General features: G+C 46.0%; 1 protein-coding gene across 2 annotated transcripts in view; it reads right to left on the bottom strand.

The window, feature by feature from the left end:
* The window catches only part of SNX9 (sorting nexin 9), an 87,251-nt gene extending 70,285 nt beyond the window's left edge, over positions 1–16,966 (bottom strand). For both annotated transcript variants that reach the window (XM_053913622.2, XM_053913623.2), the window contains exon 1: positions 16,652–16,966. In XM_053913622.2, the coding sequence (XP_053769597.1) occupies positions 16,652–16,663 (12 nt within the window). In that variant the 5' untranslated portion in view covers positions 16,664–16,966. The remainder of the gene's footprint in view (positions 1–16,651) is intronic.
* Positions 16,967–21,177: the final 4,211 nt, after the last annotated feature.

Here is a 21,177-nt window from a genome sequence, read left to right as displayed (position 1 = left end):
TTAAAAATGGAAGTTACCGGCAATGCACTATGAGGTTACCAAAGCCGGATCAATCAGAGCACGTTGACCTCCCACTGGAGCATCCAAGGAAGTGAGAGGTGAACTCGGCCAAGGGCCCTGAGAAACACACTCAGTGGTACAGGGCATGATTTTCTAGCAGTGCCAACGTGCTTTTAAATTTGTCATACTTTTGTCCTCCATGGCTCTAACACTCTCCTCGTTTTTATCTTGTTTTCACGTATGAAAGGTAATTTACCAGCATTAACAGGATACACCGTGGCAAAGGCAACAAGAATCAACCTCAAATTGCCAGACACCGGGATTTGGGAAAGCGGGTTAGTGGAGTTTGGGGTAAGAATCAGATCAAAAAGTACATCGCGCCCACAAGAGTAACATGAAATCACAAAACCCTGTTTGAGCCCCTCGAATACAGTTAAGGTAGGTCCTGGACCTTGGGGCCCAGCAGGTCCCAGTTTACAGTTATTTCTATAACAAAGTGAGTAACCCTGCTCAGCCCTAGCAACTGTCCCTTGCTATAAGCCAGACACTCTGTGAGCCCTTTCTGTACATTTTTACTTAATTCTTGAGCAAATTTTGTAGAGATGATATTCTTGAAATGTTAGTTTTTCATCTTCAGTGGTGTTTTCTTCCTTGTCTTTTCTCCCACCTTCCGAATCCAGACCAGCAGCGCCCACCACCTGCAGGAGAGGACGGCGACAGGGCACAGCAGTCATGTCTTCCTGGCAGAGGGTTCCCGACGCCTGAAGAACAGAGACCGCCTGGTCCAGATGGAAACCAGCCCTGAGAACGCTGCACGAGGTGAGGCCTCTGTCGCTCCCGCCCCCGCCCCCACTCCTGGAGCCTGGACAGCACAGAGCAGAGCCCAGAGACAGCGGTGAGACCAGGAAGGAACCGTCCCCTGGTGCCAGAGCCACGGTGACCCGGCAACAGACAGGAGGGAAACAGCTGTGTTTGGCATTAGGACAGAAAGTGTTTGAGTTTCTGCAGAGAGCGTGACAGAGGCAGAATGGTGCCAGTCCCCTCAGGCACGGCACGGAAGTGGTGGAGAGAACTAGGACAGAGAGGGGAGCTGACTACAGGGAGAGTGACACCTGGGCCCTCTGCAGAGAGGTGCCCCCCCATGGCATTACATAAATACCCCACCCACACGCTGTACCTAACCCTGGGCAAGAGGAGGCCTGTGAACTAAGAGATTATAGTTCTACTTCCCCAACAGAACGGAAACATAATTTGTTATAAATTATTACAGAAAAATTAAGTTCTTTTTTTCCCCTCATCTGGATGGTACAATGGAAAATCACACACAAGTTCATAGTATTACTTATATTTTACAGACGAGGAAACTGAAGCATTAAGGAACTTTCCAAAGTAATGCAGGGGACTTGGCTGGGGTTTGAACGCGGACTCCCAATCCCCACGCGGTGTGCCCATGACTGCACTGACACGCAAACACCACCGTCACATAAACTCACTGCACCCAGTCACTGCATCGAAACTGACGGACACAACGAACCTTCTCTTCTAAGTACAAAACTCAAGGACCAGTAAACACCAGTGAAGGAGGTGGGCTTTGATGGAACAGCTACCTTGAATCAGAGGAAAGTCAACAACCTCAAAATTAATTCCTTATGTACGCACACGCCCCACAAACAACAGTAATTGTACAAAAGTACCTTTCATTAGGAATACTTAATGCCCAAAAGATATTAAGTCATTAGTATTTTTAAATGTATTCATATTTTATTTTTTGACTAAGTAATTTTTATTTTTCAATTACAGTTGACACACGATATTAGTTTCAGGCGTACAACCCAGCGACTAGACATTGTATGACTTACTAAGTGACCATCCCAATAGTATTTAGTGCCCCTGCGGCACCAGGCATAGTTATTACAGTATTATTGACCGTATTCCCTATGCTGTGCTTTACATCCCCACGACCATCTACAATACCCACATTTTATTAATAACATAATCTACGTATACTTTTTAAGTATAAGTTCTTAAAAGATTTTATTTATTCATTTTTTGAGAGGGGAAGGGAGGGAGAAAGAGAGGGAGAGAAAAATCAGTGTGTGATTGCCTCTCCATGTCCCCCACTGGGGACTTGGCCCACAACCCAGGCATGTGCCCTGAGTGGGAATCAAACCGGTGCCCCTTTGGTTTGCAGACCGGCGCTCCATCCACTGAGCCCCACCAGCCAGGACCATAATCTACATACACTTTTAAACCGCTGCAAATGTGAAGAAGACACACAATCTGTAACAATGTTTGCTCCTTTCCATTTAAAGATCCCTGAAAACTCAGCAGCTGGGAATCCCTAATCTGGAATACAAACTCTGGGTGTTTCCAACCAAGCACACCAAACACTTCATACATTTTAACTAAATCACCAACCTAAAAATTAAAAGGAGCAGATTCGTTCTAACCATTCCAAGACGCGATGCCCGCAGGCACAGGGAACTGGAACAAGACAGGCCACGGAAACAGACAGGCTGCACAGCCTGTGTTGTTCACTGGCTCCTACGGTGGCTCCGCGGGACCAGTGCCAGGTAACGTTGTAGACCCCAGCACAGGAGACTGGAGAAGTACTTTCTGTCCTGCAAGGGCAGTCAGTGCGATAACTCAAAGGGACCTCCAACTGCACGTGTTCTCATTTATTTAAAGCCATTCTGTAATGCACTAAGGTAGAGAAATGACTCTATTCTACGTTATGACAAATGTAAACCAGAGTATTTAACTAGCATTTATTTCTACATAAAGTTTTCAAACTGTTGCCTCTTTATTGACTTAAATTCATTTTTACTCTTAAGTTTCCAATGACAGTGAATGCAGGAAAATAGATTAGAGACGTATTTCTGACTCCAAACCCTGTGCTACCGCAGCAAATGTAACATTTAACTGGGAGATTAAAGTGTCTGTTTCCTGTTAGACTATAAAGTCTCGGAGCATAGGAAAACGTGCACGCATTGTTGACTTACAGTATTTATAAATTCTGGAGAGAGCCTGTTTACAGGGGAAAAAAAAACTTTTGATTTTTAGTAGAATACTTAACATTTCCCATAAATATCCCCTGATAGTTACATATAATAATATCCTCCTGTTAACCACAGACCATGAAAATTCAAAGTATTCCTAGTTTTTAAAAGACTGGGTTTACAGAAGTATCATAGGTTATCTGAATTATAAAATAATTTAAAAACAGGATTCTCTTATATAATAATTCCCCCTGGTGAATGAAAAATCACCATCATACAGCCACTTTTAAAATGCATGTAGCACACAATGCAAACAAATCCTGGCTGACAACTGTGAAGTTCGATGATGACGTACAGAACTGGATGGCAGGCTTCCTGGCTGGCTGAAGCAACAGGAAGAGGAATGACCAGCCACAGTCACCATGCCCCCGTGATAATTACAGACCCCAACGGTGTCAAGTCTCTTGGCACACGATACACAGGGTGGATCAACACAACACAGAACAGCTGATGAGAAGCTAGCGGCTTCTGTGTGAGACTGTCAATATTCTGATTTGCGGCATCACTTGAACCCAGTCAGAATGAAGAGTCCTGTAAACAAGAAACAACATTCACTGCACACAGTGTCCTAGCGCCCACCCATTTCGTACTCCACAGATTCCAAGGATGAACCAAGGACAGAACCAGGTTCTTCTTTCTTTTCTTTTCTCTTCCCATCTTCCACTAGGGCAGCTCTCAAAGCGTGGTCCCAGTCCATTAGCACCAGCTAGGCACTCTGTGCTCTGGGCTCCACCTCCTGCATCAGAAACTCTGCAGTGGAGCCCAGCAGTCTGTGATGCAAGAAGCTCCCGGGCAGGGGCTGGGGATGCAGCTTGGGTACCACGGCTCTCTCATTAATGCCTACGCTCAGGAAACATGGTCACATAAAACACTGATGCACTTTAGTAAGACTCCAATTTCTTTCTTAGATGGAAGCTTATTCCCATTTCATAACCTTCCTTAGAAAGAGATTCCTAATGAGCCAGAGCAGAGGGGACTTGGGGTGGATATTTAATACTTGCATTTTAGAGAATCACCACCTACCACTTTTATAATACAAACTACAGGAAGAGCAAGAGATGTTTTTACTCAACAAAAAGGGGAGTCGGTTTAAAAACAGTAGATATAGTCGTAAAGACTAGTTCCAGAAGTGGCTTTCCGTATCAGAATTTACAAAAAACAAATAGGAAACCCTGTAACTGTTGGCATCGTCTCAGCTTGCAATGATTAAGACGGCTCAATCTAACGCAACTACAGATCTCAGCACTGCAAAGGCTGAGATTTTCTAGCTTCCTGGGACTTCTGGTTATGAGGGCACTGAACGTGCTTTACGTAATTACTGGTAAATGGCAACCACAGGACAAAAGTCTGACACATCAACAAAAAGGCTGTAAAAATCTTAAAATTAACTCTTGACTCTACAATCTTATGAAGGTGGGGAAAGTACAGAAATGATTAAAAAAAACAAACCAAACCACTGCTACTGCCCCACAAAGGCTGGGCGCCTCACTTCCTCGCAGCCTTCGCTGCGGGGAGAAGGGGAAGTTACAACTGTGTTTAGAAAGCAGCAATTTTTAAGACTTTCAGGTTTAATGCTGCTCATTTTAAGTTTTTAGCCATTTTTAAAAGTTAAAAAATACTTTTTATCCTTTGGAAGAAGTAGGAAAATATGGTGCCTAAATAAAATAAATCTCTAAGTTTCTATCTGTAACCCTGAATAGCATTTTTTATTTTTCTGTTGACATGCTACTTACTAATTAAAAACACTAACTAAAACAATTTTTTCATCTTAGTATAATTCAAAACAAATTAACAAAAGGTGGATAAATTTGGGAATCTGCTTTAGATGCCTGGTTAGTGACAGTAAGTTTTTAAATTAAAAAAAAACGAACTTGTTTTCTTCCTTATTACTGAAAAAATATATATTTATTACTCAGAATCTTGAGAACACAAAACAGGCTGAGAGCTGAAAAGGAAGTTGCTAAGTGTAGCCACCATGAGACAGACTGCTGCTATTAACATATACGTATATATATACACACATACATATATATATATACACACACATATATATATTTCCATTTTCAAACCCTCTTCTGTGCATTTGCACCAGGAAATACTAAAATGTTTCAAACTGGCATTTAGCTGGTACATTTCAAATAGCTCTTCAATTTCTGAATGTCAGCTCTCTTGGGCAAGGGTCCAAACCCTAGCATCCTTACTTCCGGCACCAAGAGGAGCAGAGGAGCCTCTGAAATGTCTGCTAACCTCAACACCTGGGACTGTGCAAGACAAAGACCCAACTCTGATGCACTGGGTATTTTAACAGAGACTGATGTGAGAGAATGTTTAAAACATTCGCTGAATGAATTAAAGAAAAATTAACATTTCCAGACTCAGCTCCCCTAGGCCTTGCTGGCAGGGGCTGCGTGGGAGCCCCCGGGCCAGGCAGAAGGCCCCCGCTCCTCCAGGACACGACACCTCTGGGAACTGCTCTTTGAGGGAGAGGACAAAGCCTTTCAGGTGACGTCCCACGGTGGAGCTGAGGACCTGACACTGAGCTGACACAGTGAATGACGAGGGGCAACAGTGCCCAGAACAAGGCTGCATCTTTCACCCTCATTAACTTATCCCTAAAGTGACACATCTCTTTGACATAATAAACCATCATCACACAGAGGCGACTTTTAGATCCTGCCTCCTCAGGTAATACTACTACCTGACTCACTTTTCAGACACTAAAAATAACTTAGAAGAATTGAGCCATACGAGTAACGTCCTTAAACACTGCATTTGCAACGACTGAAAATGAGTAAATGGGCTGAATCGATCTCACATGATTTTGAGAGTCAAAGCGGGGACAGGGTGAGAAAAGTGCCAATTAGAAAGTGCGATGCCCACAGTCTGTTATTTTTATCCTCACCCAGGGACATTTTTTCACTGCTTTTTAAGGAAAGAGGAAGAGAGAGAGGAAGGGGGAGAGAGAGAAACATCGACTGGTTGCCTCCTGTACACACCTGGACTGGGAATCGAGCCCACGCCATTCAGTTACGGGACAGCGCTCCTACCCACTGCGCCACATCAGCCAGGGCACACTGTCTGTTATTCCGATTGCTTGACTCTGGGTTTGGTTTCAATTAAAATGCTTAACAACTTTGCTCTTTCACCTTTTTCCTCCAAAAGCAGACTAACCCTTTGGGTGCACATCTTCCCCTCCCTTCCCAGTCTGTTGTGATACAGATGCTCTAACTTGGCTTCTTTGGCAAACATGGAAGGCTGGTACGCTAACCAGACCGAAACACTGAAGTGTTGAGTAAAATATTAAAAGCAAAAGACACACACACACAGACACCATTTAAAAGACATTGCTGAGTCAGCACAAAAGGAAAGGATCTAGACAGGTCATGGCTGAGAGCAGACACCCTGGGAGGAAAACCACGTGCGGAGACAGGGTTCTACCCTGGGGGGCTCCTCCAAACCCTGGCCACGTGAGTTTGGGAGGATGACCTGAAGGCTGTGCGGGAGAAGGGTGGGGCTCCTGTATGGAGCTAGGAGGGGGGACCCCAAGAGGACCTCGACATAAGGGGAAAGGGAAGAACCTGTTGTGCAAAGGGAACAGCAAAGAAACACCATCGCTGGCATGGCGGAGGAGGAGGACAGGGATTTCCCCTGAGATCCGAGGTCCATGTTTATGCTGCCCAGCACGGCTGGGAAAACATCAGCCAGGACTAAAGTTAGAACGACCCCAAGAGGTGGTGTCCCCAGGAGACTGGCCTAAATGAAGACACAGTCTCTGTGGAGTGACTTCAATTTAGGTATTAAAATTCCCTCAGATGAAGTTCCATGGAAAATGAACAACTCACAGAAAAAAGTAAAATAAAATCACAAAACACAAGAAAACAAGGCACCATGAGTGAGAACGAGAAGAAATAGACAGCCAAATCAGACTTCAAATATTAGAATTACCAGACCCAAACTATAAATGTTACCTACGCCTAAGTGAAGCTTTAAAATGAGGAAAGAATCAGAGACTATAAAGAATGACCAAGCAGATTTGAGATAGAACCAAATATGATTCTAAAGTCATAACATCACTAAAAATTGAAGAGCAGATTAGGCCCAACTAAAAAAAGAACACTGAGCTGAAAGTAGGAGCTGAAGAAAGTATCCAGCACGCAGCACAAGGAAGGGCGACAGGTGAGAGTCAGGAAGCTGCACGTCTGTTGCACTCCTGCACGCCAACCCGAGTTCCGGGCAGAGAGAGGGAGGAGGCAATATTGGCGAAACGATCATCCTGGGAACCTTCTCCGCTGCGCTCTTCCCCGCACAGGAGCCGTTAGCCACATGCGGCCACTTAAATCAAAAATAATCGCAAAGCTCCTCAGTCACACGAACCACACGCGGCAGATGGCCGCCACATGGACCCGAACAGATGTGCGGCATCTGCAGCATCGCTGAGAGTTCCGCCCAACCGCTCTGCTCCACAGCGCCCAACAAGCCCGAGACACCCATGGAACCCCAAGCTGGGTCCATGAAATCCATACATGGACACGCCGCAGTGAAGCCGCAAAATACTGAGGACACAGAGGAGGCCTTCACAACAGGCAGAGGGAAGAGTCCGACCATCCGTAAAGGAACCGTCTGAGATGGCTAACTTCTTCCCAGTGACTTTGAAAGCTGGGAGAAAACAGGGGAATAACAACTTCAAATATGCCAAAAGGAAATACAATCCACCTAGGAAACTATTATTTCAAGAATAAAGCAAACTACATTTTCACACATAAGGGATTTAGCAACAACAAATCTTCCCTAATGGAAATTCCAAAGAATTCATTTTTGTCAGAAGGAAAATCATGCAAGAACTGGAATGTAAAAAGGAAGAGTAGGCAAAAAATGCAGTAAAACGTGATGAAATATAAATAAGCATTAACTGTATAAAAAGTAAGAAAAATGTCTAATTTGTGGTGGAAAAGAGAAAACTCAAACACCAGGCAGCAACTGGTTGTTTGGGGGTAGACGGCTGGCGTTTAGAATCCAAACGTCTTTCCCCCAGGGGGAGGGTAACAACTGAGGGATTTCAGACTTCAACTGAGAAACAGTAACATACTTCCTATGATAGCCACCGAAAAAAAAGGCAACATATGGGACAAACCTTCCAAAAAGTTGAGGAAGGAAAAAAACAGTAAAGTAAGAAAGGGGGAGGGAATCCTCAATCTATAAGATGATCGCCTGAAATCCAAACATAAACACAAATAAAAGCAGAGAAAGCTCTCTAGCTACAGAGACTGCCAGACTAGACAAAAAGGTAAAATTTAGCTACAGCCTTTAATACACCAGGCACATATTTACCAAAAGAAAGTTAGTGAAATCACATTAACTTTAGACAAAATGGTCTTTAAGAAAAAAGTGTATTATAAAGAACACTAGTTCATAATGATAAAAAGTTCAAGTCACACCCTGGCTGGTGTGGCTCAGTGGACTGAGCACCGGCGTGTGAACCAAAGGGTCACTGGTTCAATTCCCCATCAGGGCACATGCCTGGGTTGCAGCCGGGTCCTCAGTGGGGGGTGAGAGGGGGCGCATGAGAGGCAACCACACATTGATATTTATTTCCCTCTCTTTCTCCCTCTTTCCCTTCTGTCTAAAATTAAATAAATAAAATCTTATTAAAAAAAGTTCAAGTCACCTGGAAGATAATACTAATTCTAAACTCAGAGATTTTTTTTTAAATCTACCATTTTAACATGTCTGGCAAGTAGACAAAAGGTCACTTAGATTCAAGCAAAGTTTGTAAGGACACAGATGTGAAAGGCATAATTAGTAAGTTCATTCTAGTGGGCACACTCAAAATACACATATGTGTATCAGTCAGGGAATATATATATTATGCACAGGTGGAACATTTCTGATTATATGCTAGATACGAAGTGAGCCTCAACAAATTTTCAGGTATAGTATTAACATCAATCAGATTCCCTGATCACAATGCAATCATTAACAAAAAGATAAATAGAAAAACCCTATACTTTAAAAAATTTTCACACACACTTTGGGCCTCCTCCCACAACCACATCAAAATTATAGCTAAACTGCAGAACAATCCCCACTGAGAACCACCTGCAGTCTAGCTGAACAGAACGAAGGACACACGGAACTCGTCCCGCTGAGACCGGTAGGAGGGGTGGAGACACAAAACAGACTGGTCCCACACCCACACGTGGGTTAAAAATCGGAGGAGAATTCCGGCAGTTGAGGTCACCCTGGAAGAATGAGGGGTCCCAGTCTCACACCAGAACCCCCAGCCCAGGGCCTCAGTGCCAGAGAGAAGTCCGCATAGCTTCTGGCTGTGAAAACCAGTGTGGAGTGCAGCTGAGAGAGACTGAGGGCTTCTGGAGTCCCAGGCATTCCTCTTAAAGGGATTGCACAGACTTACTCAGACTCATTCAACCTGAGCTCCAGCACTGGGGCAGCAGCTCCAAAGGAGCCAGGGGCATGTGGAGCAAATGAATTATCTGGCTCTAGGGTGAGGGCTGGAGGGGCAGCGTGCTGGCAGAGGCCATTGTTCCTTTTCTGAGCCCTCCCCCAACCCGGCCTGCAAACTGGCTATATCTGAGTATCCATCAGCCTCATAACACTGTCTGCCCCACCCTGGTGATTCCCTGAGGCCCCACCCCATCCAACTGTGAGGCCCACCCAGGCCACCTCCAGCAGCTTTTCCATACAAGTGGCCTGCCTTGGCTCATGCTGAGGACTTTCCTAAAATCTCTCGAAGGTAGACAAACTCCAAACAAGCAGCTGGTCTAGGTGTGCCCCTTACCTCTTACTAAGCAGCCCCAAGCCCCACACTAGAGGTAGCTGACCTCAATGCACAGCTTAGCCTCTCCCAGGCGGCTTAGCCGAGCCCAGCGCCAGTGGCAACCACCTGCAGATCACCTGGTAGCTCACACCAATGGCCCTCAGCAGGGCACAGGCAGCGGCTGACCTTGGCCTGCACCAAGAGGCCCCAGCACCAACACACCCACTGGCCAGCCAGAGCATCGCCCCACCAGTGCATCGCCCAACCATTCCCCATCCCCACAAATGACACACCCAGGGGCAGACTCAGCAGGCACCAGAGCCTCTCGAAAGTGACTCCTGCTCCACAGGGTCAGCTCCTCCACTGGAGTCACGGTCAGTCCTCACAACCGTCAGGCTGAGGGTCAATTCCTCCAACTGACACACCAACAGTAATAGAGGTTCAACTACATCGGGGGGGGGGGGGGCTCACACAACAAACGCACCTGGAGCACCTGGCTCAGGTAACCAGGCAGGCTGTGCCACCAGACCCCAGAGGGCATCTACTACGAAAACACACTCCACCAAGACTGGGAGACATAACAGCTCTACCAAATACACGGAAAGAAACGCAGGGAGGCAGAATAAACGAGGAGACCCAAAAACATGTCCCAAATGAAAGGACAGAAAAAAGCTCCAGAAAAAGAACGAAACAAGATGGAGACAAGCAGTCTACCAGATGGAGTTCGAAACACTGATTACAAGGACGCTCAATGACCTCAGTGAGAACATCACAAAGTGACAGGAAACATAAAAACGGAGGTGAAAACCATAAAAAAAGAACCGTCGGAAACAAAGAACACAATAACCGAAGTGAAGAATACATTACAGGGACTCGACAGTAGATTAGATTAAGCAGATGATCAAGTCAGCGAGCAATATGGAAGACAAGGGAGCAGAAAACATCCAACCAAGACAGCAGAAAGGATCTAAGAATTGAAGACAGTTTAAGGGGCCTCTGGGATGACATCAAGCACAACGACACTCGCATCGTGGGGTGCCAGAAGGAGACAGATGGCAACAAACTGAAAACCTGTCTGAAGAGATAACGATGGGAAACTTCCCAGACCTGGCCAGGGAAATACACATACAAGCCCAGGAAACACAACAAGTCCCAAAAAAGGTGAGCCCCAATAGGCCCACATCAGGGTACATCATAACTAAAATCCCAAAGAGAGAATCTTAAAAGCAGCAAGAGAAAAGCAGTTACCTACAGAGGAGTTCCCATGAGACTGCCAGCGACTTTCTCAACAGTAACTTTGCAGGCCAGAAGGACTGGCATGAAATACTCAACGTGATAAAAAGCAAGGGCCTGCACCCAAGATAACTCTACCCAGCAGAGCTTCCCAGACCAGAAACACCTAAAGGAGTTTATCACCACCAAACCAGTATTATAAGAAACGTTAAAGGGACTTCTTTAAGAAAAATTAAAAAAGATAAAAAGTATGAATAATAAAATATCAATACTACCTATCAATAATTACTTTCAATGCAAATGGATTAAATGCTGTAATTAAAAGACAGAGGGCAACTGAGTAGATAAGAAAACACGACCCTCAGTTTGCTGCCCACAAGAGGCTCACGTCACATCCAAAGACACACAGGCTGAAAGCAAAGGGAGAGGAAAAGATGTTTCATGAAAGTGGAAATTAAAAAAGCTGGGGTAGCAATACTTACACCAGACTGGACAGACTTTAAAGCAAAGGCCACAACAAGAGACAAAGAAGGACCCAGCAATCCCACTCCTGCTCTTTCCCCGAAGCAACCCAAAACTCCAATTCAAGAAGGCATACCCTCCCAGACACTCACAGCAGCATTACTTCCAATAGCCAAGATATGGAAGCAACCTAAGTCTCCATCACCAGACGAATGGATAAAGAAGTGGCCCATTTATTCAATAAAGTATGACTCAGCCATAAAAAAGAACAAAACCTTACCATTTGCAACAACATGGATGGACCTAGAGGGTATCACACTAAGTCAGAGAAGGACAAAGACCACCTGATTTCACTTATATGTGGAATCTAAAAATAAAAGAATAAGCAAAACAAAAACAAACTCATAGATACAGAGAACATTTTGATAGCTGCCAGATGGAGGGGGGTTGGGGGAATGAGTGAAAAAGGTGAAGGCTTACGAAGTACAAGTTGGTAGTTATGAACAGTCATGGGGATGTAAAGCACAGCATAAGGAATACAGTCAGTAACAGTGTAATAACTATGCATGGTGTCAAATGGGTACTAGACTTATTGGGGTGATCACTTTGTAAATTGCATAAATGTCTAATTACTATGTTGTACACATGAAACTAATATAATGCTGTATGTGAACGTAATTGAAAAATTACCCTGGCTGGTATGGCTCAGTGGATTGAGCACTGACCTGGGAGCCACAGGTCAATTCTCAGTCGGGACACATGACTGGGTTACTGGCCAGGTCCCTGTAGGGGGCGTGTGAGAGGCAAATACACATTGATGTTTTTCTCCTTCTCTTTTTCCCTCCTTCCCCTCTGTCTAAAAATAAAATAAATAAAATCCTTTTTTATAAGAAGGCTATTGTTTAAAAAAATAAAATAATCAAAAAAATTAAACACACTTCTAACAACTCATGGCTTAAGATCTTTTCAAAGTTTCAGATGTATGAAGCTTGTTCCAATGACCTTAAAACATAAGAACCAACTTCTCATGTAATCATTAATAAAAGTGAATTATTATATTTAAGAAACTTCGCTATACGTAAGCTATAGGTGTGTATTTTCCATGTATACTGAAAAACAAGTTTACTACAATGCACAATTAAATGAAATGAAAGCTTACAGTTGGAGATAGTTTTCTCTAATAGTCACTTATCACCCTGGAATATCGTTTCGCTATTTCAAACTGGAGAGAGAGGTACGGGGGCAAGAAAAGTTAGCGTTCCCTTGGAAAATAACAGCTTATCAAGAGCCTCGGTCGGTGCTGATCACAAAGCATGTGAAGGTGAGCAAACACACAGTACCAGACCCCTGGGGCTGACGGCATTCAAAAGCAGACAACCCCTGGTCATAGGAACATACCTTAAATGGCAATAGGGACATATGTGACCCTGTCACAAGGGTTGGGCACATCAGGAATGCTTTCCAGAGGGAACTGAGGCTTTGAACTGAGACAGAATGTATAAAAAGAAGGTACCTGGGGGAAAAGGTCAGAGAACAGCATTCCAGAAAATAAAAAACAGCATATGCAAAGTTACAAAATGTTAGGTGGGCAATTAAAGTAAAACTGTAATTTAATTTTCCGATGGTCAATATAAAAACAGGGAGCAGTGCCCTGGGCAAGTGACTCAGCTGGTTAGAGCTTCGTCCTGTACACGGAAAGGTTGCAAGTTCAATCCCCAGTCAGGTCATATACAAGAAGCTCTCTCTCTCAAAATCAATAAACATATCCTCAGGTGAGGAGTAAAAATAAATAAGTAAGTAAAATTAAAAACAGGGAGTGGAAGAAAACTTTGCAGAAATTTTTATGCTTTCTAATCTATTCCTTGTTTAATACGAAATTGGTTTACGTTTCTCCTGTCACAGAATTTTTGACTATACAAAAGCTGTGTGGATAGTCTACTACGAGTCTTTTAAAAATATTACTGTTACGAAAAATTAAAAGGTAGCATTTTCCATGCTCTTTTTCAAAAAACTCTCAAAACCAATTTTAACCGTGAGCGCTCTTTAGAAAGCTATTTCTATTTTTTTTTTCCTCACCCCCCCAGGTAGAGGTTTTTGCTCTGGAGAGACCACGAAGTTTGCTTTCTAAACTGCTCCCTGTAATGTTTATCGTGAATGGTCCTGAGCAATTCACTGATTTCCTAGCAGTATTTCAACACTCCATCACCACTTAATTCTACTGCATAAGCAGTATAACACAAATGTGTAACTTCAGGCACTTGAACTGGAAAGAAAAGTTAAAAAAAAAGCCTGAGGAACTCTTAGAATCTCGTTATAATGGTTTCTCCCAAAAGTGACTACGTAAGCACAAAAGGGTCCAGCTAGTGACCAAAGGTTAACTTTGAAATGGAAATGACAACGAAGTTGTACAGCGACGGATTAACTTTCATTAACTATTTTCTTTATGTGCCTCTTGTAATTATGGGCCAAAAAGTCATTTCTTTCCCAAGATGTAATAAATGAAACTTAATTTACCCCTACGTTCACCGGACGACTGTGTCAGAATATACTCTTCTGAGGCCTGGACCAGAAGACTCTGCCACCTGCATGAGCCTTTCCCTGCATCCGTTAAAGGGGTCTGAACTGGTTCCGGAGCGACACAGCTGAATTCAGCACACTAGGTGTCCATCAGAATCAAGGGACAGACCATCAACCCCTTTAAAATATGCAGGTACTGACTGACTTTCTGGGGCAGCAAAGAAATGGCCAATTCAAATTTTTCTTCTCAAAGATAATTTCTATTCTGACTATGCCAGAAAAGTTTTTAACAAATCATGATAGTTAGAAGTGTCTCTTTAAGAAAACATACAAGAATAATATACAAGGAAATCATACCCGAAGAACCGAGGCCATTCTCTGATAAATTCAAAGGGAAACCCAACACCGCTTAAAACATCCAGGCACTGTACTTACTTGTCATCACTTACTGCAAGAGCCTGAGTGCCACGTGAGTTCAATTTCATAAAAAGCTGGAAGTTACTAGTTACTGAAAGTGTGTTCTCCCCACATACCCAATTGCAGAAAGGGGAGGACAAAGCCCACTCAAATGTTGGTAAGGGCCGAGGTGTGGGTGGCAGGTGCAGGGGAACCAAGAGGGACAACGTCACTCTCTGGGAACAAGTGAAAAATGAGAGTTTTGGTTTGATACAAGACTCATCAGGAAGCAGGAAAACCAGAAAACTGAGTCAGGGTCCTTTTTTATTACGTGCTTCCTTGCTCTTCCTTTTTTAAAAAAACGGAAGTGGTTTGTCGCCACATACACATAGAATGGGTCCATGGGGAATGCTGATTAGAAAGGTGACAGACACTAAAGGCCAGAGTCACTGGACTGTGCCTTCAGGGCAGGACGGACCACCAAGGAGGAAGTGCTGACGCATGCTCTGAGGCTTGTATTCAGCCAGGGCACGTGCAACTCAGGTTTAGCACAACCACCAGCACCGTTCTCTATGTTAGGGAAAAACTAAGTTCAGGCGCACCTGTCGAAGTAATAGTTTCACAGCCCATCCCTGCACCAGCTGCTAAGCTGGGTCCCACTGAAAGGGCAGGGCGGTAGCACGCACTGTAGTCCAGGATGAGAAATACCACGACACTGACCACCACCAAATAGGTATCCATCACACACACACACACACACACACACACACACACACACACACACAGTCCCGAAGGCTGCAAGAGGAGTGTAACGTACGACCGTGTAGCTGGTAATTTCTGAAATGTGTGGCAACAAACCTCAAAATCAAATTCCCTTAGAAATCCTTAGCTTGAGTTGTTTTGTTTTTTTAAAAACAGCAACACAAAATTATACGTGCTTTGAAAAGGAAGCAAGTTCTATCACTTCTGATAAAACCAAGGAAGGGCATAGACAATAATATTTCAGCAAGAAGTAACAGCAGGCAGTAAATTCCTTGGAGAATAATCTCCATTTAAAAAAAAAATAAACACTGCACCTAGATAGGTTCTGAGCACAGAACTTAAAAAATGACATCAGCCAACCTGATCTTTCAGTGGGACTTCAAATTTCTTACCACTTTCTTAAGTTCTCTCTCTAACCAAAACCCAACAACAAAAGTAAGGTCGTCCCCACCCCAAAAGAAACTTGGAGATTTCAAACATGAATACGAAAGAGGGTGCTGATGTTTATGAAGGTATTAGTACAAAAACCACCTGCAAAAGTCAATCCATCCATCACATCCAACCACCAAACCACAGGACCAGATGCTGGAGGGGTCCTCACTCCGCAGCCCAGGCTTCTCCAGTTTACACCCAGAATTAAGGAAAACGCCCCAGGAACGGGCGCGGGGAAGGGTGACTCCTGCAGACTCGGCGGGCAAAGAGTGACCAATAATTCCACAAGCGACACCCTAAAATAAGCAAGACACCACTGCTGGCCAATAAGCAGGCACGAGTCCAAGTTCCACCACGTAATTCGGGCCTGGGCCTTTTTCAGGCAAACGCGTTATTGAGAACACAGTCATTTCCCACTTCGTATCTTATTCACGCTGGAAATACCAGTCAAACTGAAAAGGTAGCAAAACAAAAAGAAAAAAAAAAAAAAAGAAAGAAAAGAAAAGAAAAATGAAGGAAGTGGAAGCGCGGGGAGATCAATTTGCGTGCTCTGTCCCCCCAGAGCCGGGCCTGAACTTAAGACGCCCGGGTCCTCGCCGGCGGGGGTCAGGCCCTCTAACCCGCCGGCGTGCGGGGTCGCAGCCCCGGCCGACGGAGGGGACGCGCCGTTCCGCGGCGGCCGGACGTGCGGGTCTGTGCGGAGTGGACGGCGCTGGGGCCGTGATCGGGGTCCCGCGGGGGCCGGGGCGGCTGCTCGCAGCGAGCTGGGGCCGCGGGAACTTTCCGTCCCTCGGCCCGGCCGCAGCCCCGGCCCCCGCGCAAACTTTGCGAGCGGCGCCGCTCACGCCCGGGGTCCCGCCCCGCGACCCTCCCGCACCTCCGGCCGGGTCCCGAACGCTCTCGCTCCGCGTGACCCGAGCCGGGGGTTTCGGGGGCCCCCAGGCCGGCCCCCCGCCCCGCCCCGCGCCGCCCGGGGGCCGAGGGGCCGCCGGGGCCTGCGCCGCGCGCCCCTCACCTTGGTGGCCATGGCTGGCGGCTTCCCGGCCCGGGACGGCCGGCTCCTCTCCCGCGCCGCGCGGTCGACGCGAGGCGGGCAGGCTACGCTGAGGGCGGCTCCGGCTGGGCCCCGGCGCGGCGGCAGCTCCGCCTCGGCCCCGGGGGTGGGCGCTCGGCGACTCCGGCCGCCGCCCGCTCCGCCAGTTCCTGAAACTCCCCGGCTGCGCGGCCCCCGCCCCCGCCGCCGAGCCTCCCGTGGAGCGCGGCGCGCGCGGCGGCCGGCGGGGGCGCGCCCGGTGCCTTGGGCCGGCCCGGCCTCCGCGCCCGCCCTCCGCCCCGGGCCGCGCCGCCGGCGCCCTTTGTCCCGGCGCTCGGGGTCGCGTCCCACGGTCGTGCCCGCGCCCGGGTCCCCGCCCCCGCCTCGCGGAAACGCTCGGGGCGGTGAGGACGCCCGGGGGGAGCGAGTCCGGGCCGGCCCCCTCACGACCGCGCCGCACACGGCTGCCCGAGAGGGGCCGCGTGGGGCTCGAAGCTGAGGGCACCTCTCCGTCTCTTGGGCCGGGGCTGGGTGACCCGGTGACCCACGGGGATCTTTGGCCCGGTCGGCAGTGCTGTTGGGCCGGTTGGGCCCTGGGCTGAGTGAAATGCGTGCGAAATAAACAGCCAGGACCGAGAGGAGCAATGGCTGCCTGGTTCGACTGGCCCTTCCAGTAGGTTCGGCCTGGAGTTAGCACGAGCTGGATCTTCATTCGCACACGTCCCATTAACCTCCTTCTGCACTTTTCATCAATTTTAAAATGCCTTGCGGCTCCCAGAGGTTTGGGGAAGACAGAACTAAATTTCCTTAAGTGGATTGGAAATGAGAGGTCTAAAATTTTCCACATTTTTGTCAAAATGTTTTTCTTCCTTGTTGGGCCTACAGGTTTTAGTAATAAATGATTGCCTTAACCTGAGCAGCCAGATTGCCGCGCAAGAAGAAACCACACGACTGGAAGCTGGATGGTAGCTGGTGCATCAGTCTAGCACATTCTATGTGTATCATCGGGCACATGTGTATGTTAAAAGAAGCAACTGTCAGATCAGGGAGGCCTGACTGGGCTAGGAAAGCGGGATTTACGATTAGTAACAAATGTGTGTCCTTTTGAAAATACTCCATTTGACTTCGAGAGATTTCACGAGTAACCTTCAGCCATGGAGTTTAAAATGGGTACATTTTAAGGGGCACAGAGTTTTCTGTTAAGTTTTTTTGTTTGTGGGGTTCATGGCCAAACCTCCAGTTCATGGTGAGATTCATAAACAATTGTGGAAGTGAAAGGAAGGGTGGAGATTAACATGCAGCCTCCTCACTGTGTCCTAGGCTTTTACGTACCTTAATCTCATTTGACCCCAATACAAAACCTTGGAGAAAGTCACGGTGTCCACTGTTTGCAGACAGGAAGAAATGAAGTCTCGCTGAAATAACTTGGCTGAGTTAGTGATACTTATCAAAATTGAAAACGACCATAACCTTGGACCTAGCAGCTCTGCTTCCAGGAATGTATCCTGCTGCCAGATTTGCACAAGTGAGCAAGGGGCTTCAGGAAAGCGTTGTTCTCTAGTAACCCCGGACAGAAAGCTGCCTGTACATTTATTAATAGGCCCGTTTCAGTAAATATGGGACATCCATAAAAAGAAGTTCTAAGAAGCCTGCAAGAAAATGTGGGTAATATTTTAAGAGGTGTTAAAAAAGGTAAAAAGAACATCACATAGAGCATAATCTATTTGTGTAAAATGTAGGAAATGCATTGTAAATATCTAGAAAATTTCTGAAGTTTCACCTGATGCCATTGTCAGAATTTTTGAAAATATGTTTATTACTTTATTTGTAAAATGAGTTTACACTTTAACAAATAAAATAAATATCTTGACTAAAAAGAGCAAATACTAGTGTGTGGAGAAGCCAGCATTTGAACTTGGGTAATAATCTAAGGAATGAGTTTTCCATATTCTTTTATATTTGAAAGCTGGGTACAACTCTCCCTGGAACAAACAGTTCAACAATGCTTATGTTTTGATAGCAAGGTACAAAGTCAGGGCTGCTCTTGTGACACCTCCAATTGACGTGTTCCGGGCAGCCGATCCACCTGGGCACTTGGCTCCAAGTAAGCAAGACCAGAGTCCAAGCATCTCCTATTCGAACAATATCTGTAGTCGTGGTTTCATTTTTAGAAGTAACCGTGGAGACACCAAACTCATCATGACTGATGCAAATTAATATGAACATTAACTGAAAAGTGAAATCACTTATCCAGAGTACTGAGTTAGTAAAAAGCACATGGCATCGTTTGATAGAGCCCGGATGTGCCGTCACTAATGTAATCCTCAGGTGAGCCTGACTCCTGCTGCCACTGATACACTTCCTGGCTGGTATTTGTCTTGGATTTAATTACAAAGCCCATGGAACGATGAAATGCTGAGCCCGTCACGCACAGGTGTAGAAACAAGACCAGGGTAGTTAAATGACTTACGCAGCCACAAATAAGGCTGCAGCAGGGACAAGAGCCCACTTCTCTTATTGAAGTTCTCAAAAATATCATTTTTGAACTAAAAATATCTTAGGTTTTAAGGGAGTTTTGTGAAGGTAAGGACAGACTGCTAAAACCAGGGCAAGCACTCCTGTCCAAAACTGTGCTAGGAGCCACTCCTCCGCATAGAAGAACAGAGGAAGCTGCTTCACCTCATCTCGTGAAGTATAGCCCTGCCCAGTGGGATGGCGGCTTCTCCCAAACTAGAAAGCAGCCTTCACTCAAGATCAAAAGTCTGGGCAAACTGGCAAAGTAGGTGGTGTCGCCTTCTGCTTCCATTCCATCACCTATTCGCACGCCTTTGTTCCTCCCATCCACCTCCTTCCTTTGACAGGCTTGCATAGGAGGCCTTATGTGGGCTCCCTCAGAACTCAGAACCTTGGCATTGAACCTGGCATGCAGACCAAGTTCAATTATTTCCTCCACAGCCTGAGTTTCCATTTCTTGCGTTGATGAGAACACAATTGATTAACTAAGGAATTTGATTTGCATTTACAGACTGCTGTGGGTTGCACTTTTAAAAGGAAATAAAGGAGTACCCAGGGCAGCAGAGCTCTCCAGTGCCGCCTTTGCGCTCTTTTTCTCATGCCAGGGAGAGGGAGGGATAAGAATTCCTAGGGAGCCTGTGCAAATGATGCAGTTAACCCTCACCTGAGTTTGTCCAGCAGCAGGTAAAATGCTATATACTTATGAAGCTACAGCACTTTTATTTTTACTGCAGACGTTCATAATGACTTCATTATTGTAACTCAGCAACTCTCGAGCCCCAGCTTCACTTTTTCACATTGAAGTGAGAGTTTTTAAAAATCATCTTTTAAAAACTTGGAGTTTCTTGGATACAGCTATAATGGTTTAGCAAAACACAAATACGGCCCCCATTCCTTCTGCCTGCTCTCTTTCTCCTTCCCTTCTTCCTTGGAAGCGTAGACTTTCCTGTCGACGGAGCTGGATTGTCAGTTATAACCCATGTTACGTTAGGTGCATTGCCTCTTCATCCTCGGTTTCCTGAACTGCAAAGTGGGGGTGATGATAATAACAATGCCGATCTCATGGGGCTGTTGTGTGGGTTAAGCTAGGTAATGAGCTCAGAGGACTTGCATGATGTTTTGTACATAATAAGCACTCAATAAATATTACTCATAAGTCTTGTTTCTTTCTTTAGCAAAATTAGATTATCCTTATGTTCCAGTAGCTCAGATCCCAACTGAGTGCTAGGCCAACTAATGAGAAACTAAAGTGGGAAATTGAAACCATGACAAATAATGTGAAATGGGACGAAAATGTGTGATGGCCACTCACTGTGTATACATGTTGGAGGGTGGGAAAATGGGGAATAATACAGACCCCCATGTCAGCCTGGGTCTCTCACTTTGTAAGTTAAATGGGGTGAAAGAGAACCGAGGGGTGGCCTTGAAAATACACACCAGGAAGGGGTGCGCCAGATGCCTTTCCGATCACGGTAAGTGTATGAAGGCCTCACCTTGTGCAGGCATCGTTGGAGGTTAGAGTCCCTGCTCCTGTGGATCTTAGACTGTAGAGCGTGTGGGGGCAGGCAGTGAGTGGACTACAATCACGTGTGTAACACGTCAGAGGCTCCAGAAAGTGCTCTGGTGGAGGACCAGGCGGGGCAAGGGTTTGGGAGAGATGGGAAAGACTGTTTTACACAAGGCTGTCCCTTGGTGTTAAGCTAGCCTTTGGTACGTAGAAAAGGGGAGGGTTTTTGTTTGTTTGGGTTGGTTGGCTAATGGCTTGGCTTTAGTTTTGGCTCCATGTCGACTAAAGTCACTTCCCTCTCGTCACTGTCTGGGAGACGCTGTCTCTGGGTAATAATGGGAAATGGTGTCCAGAACTAGATTTAGCTGCAATCTGACGGCTGGGATCAGAGTGGGCGCGAAGGAACATGGGGCTGGAGGCTGGTGCAGCTGCGTACGAGGCAGGGGTGACACGGGCAGGCAGGGTTAGGCTGCAGCAAGGACTGTCT

This window comes from Desmodus rotundus, chromosome 11, assembly GCF_022682495.2.
Source record: "Desmodus rotundus isolate HL8 chromosome 11, HLdesRot8A.1, whole genome shotgun sequence".
NCBI classification, from domain to species: Eukaryota; Metazoa; Chordata; class Mammalia; order Chiroptera; family Phyllostomidae; genus Desmodus; species Desmodus rotundus.
The sequence above is the reverse complement of the archived record's forward strand: the minus strand, read 5'-3'. Positions and strand labels throughout refer to the sequence as shown.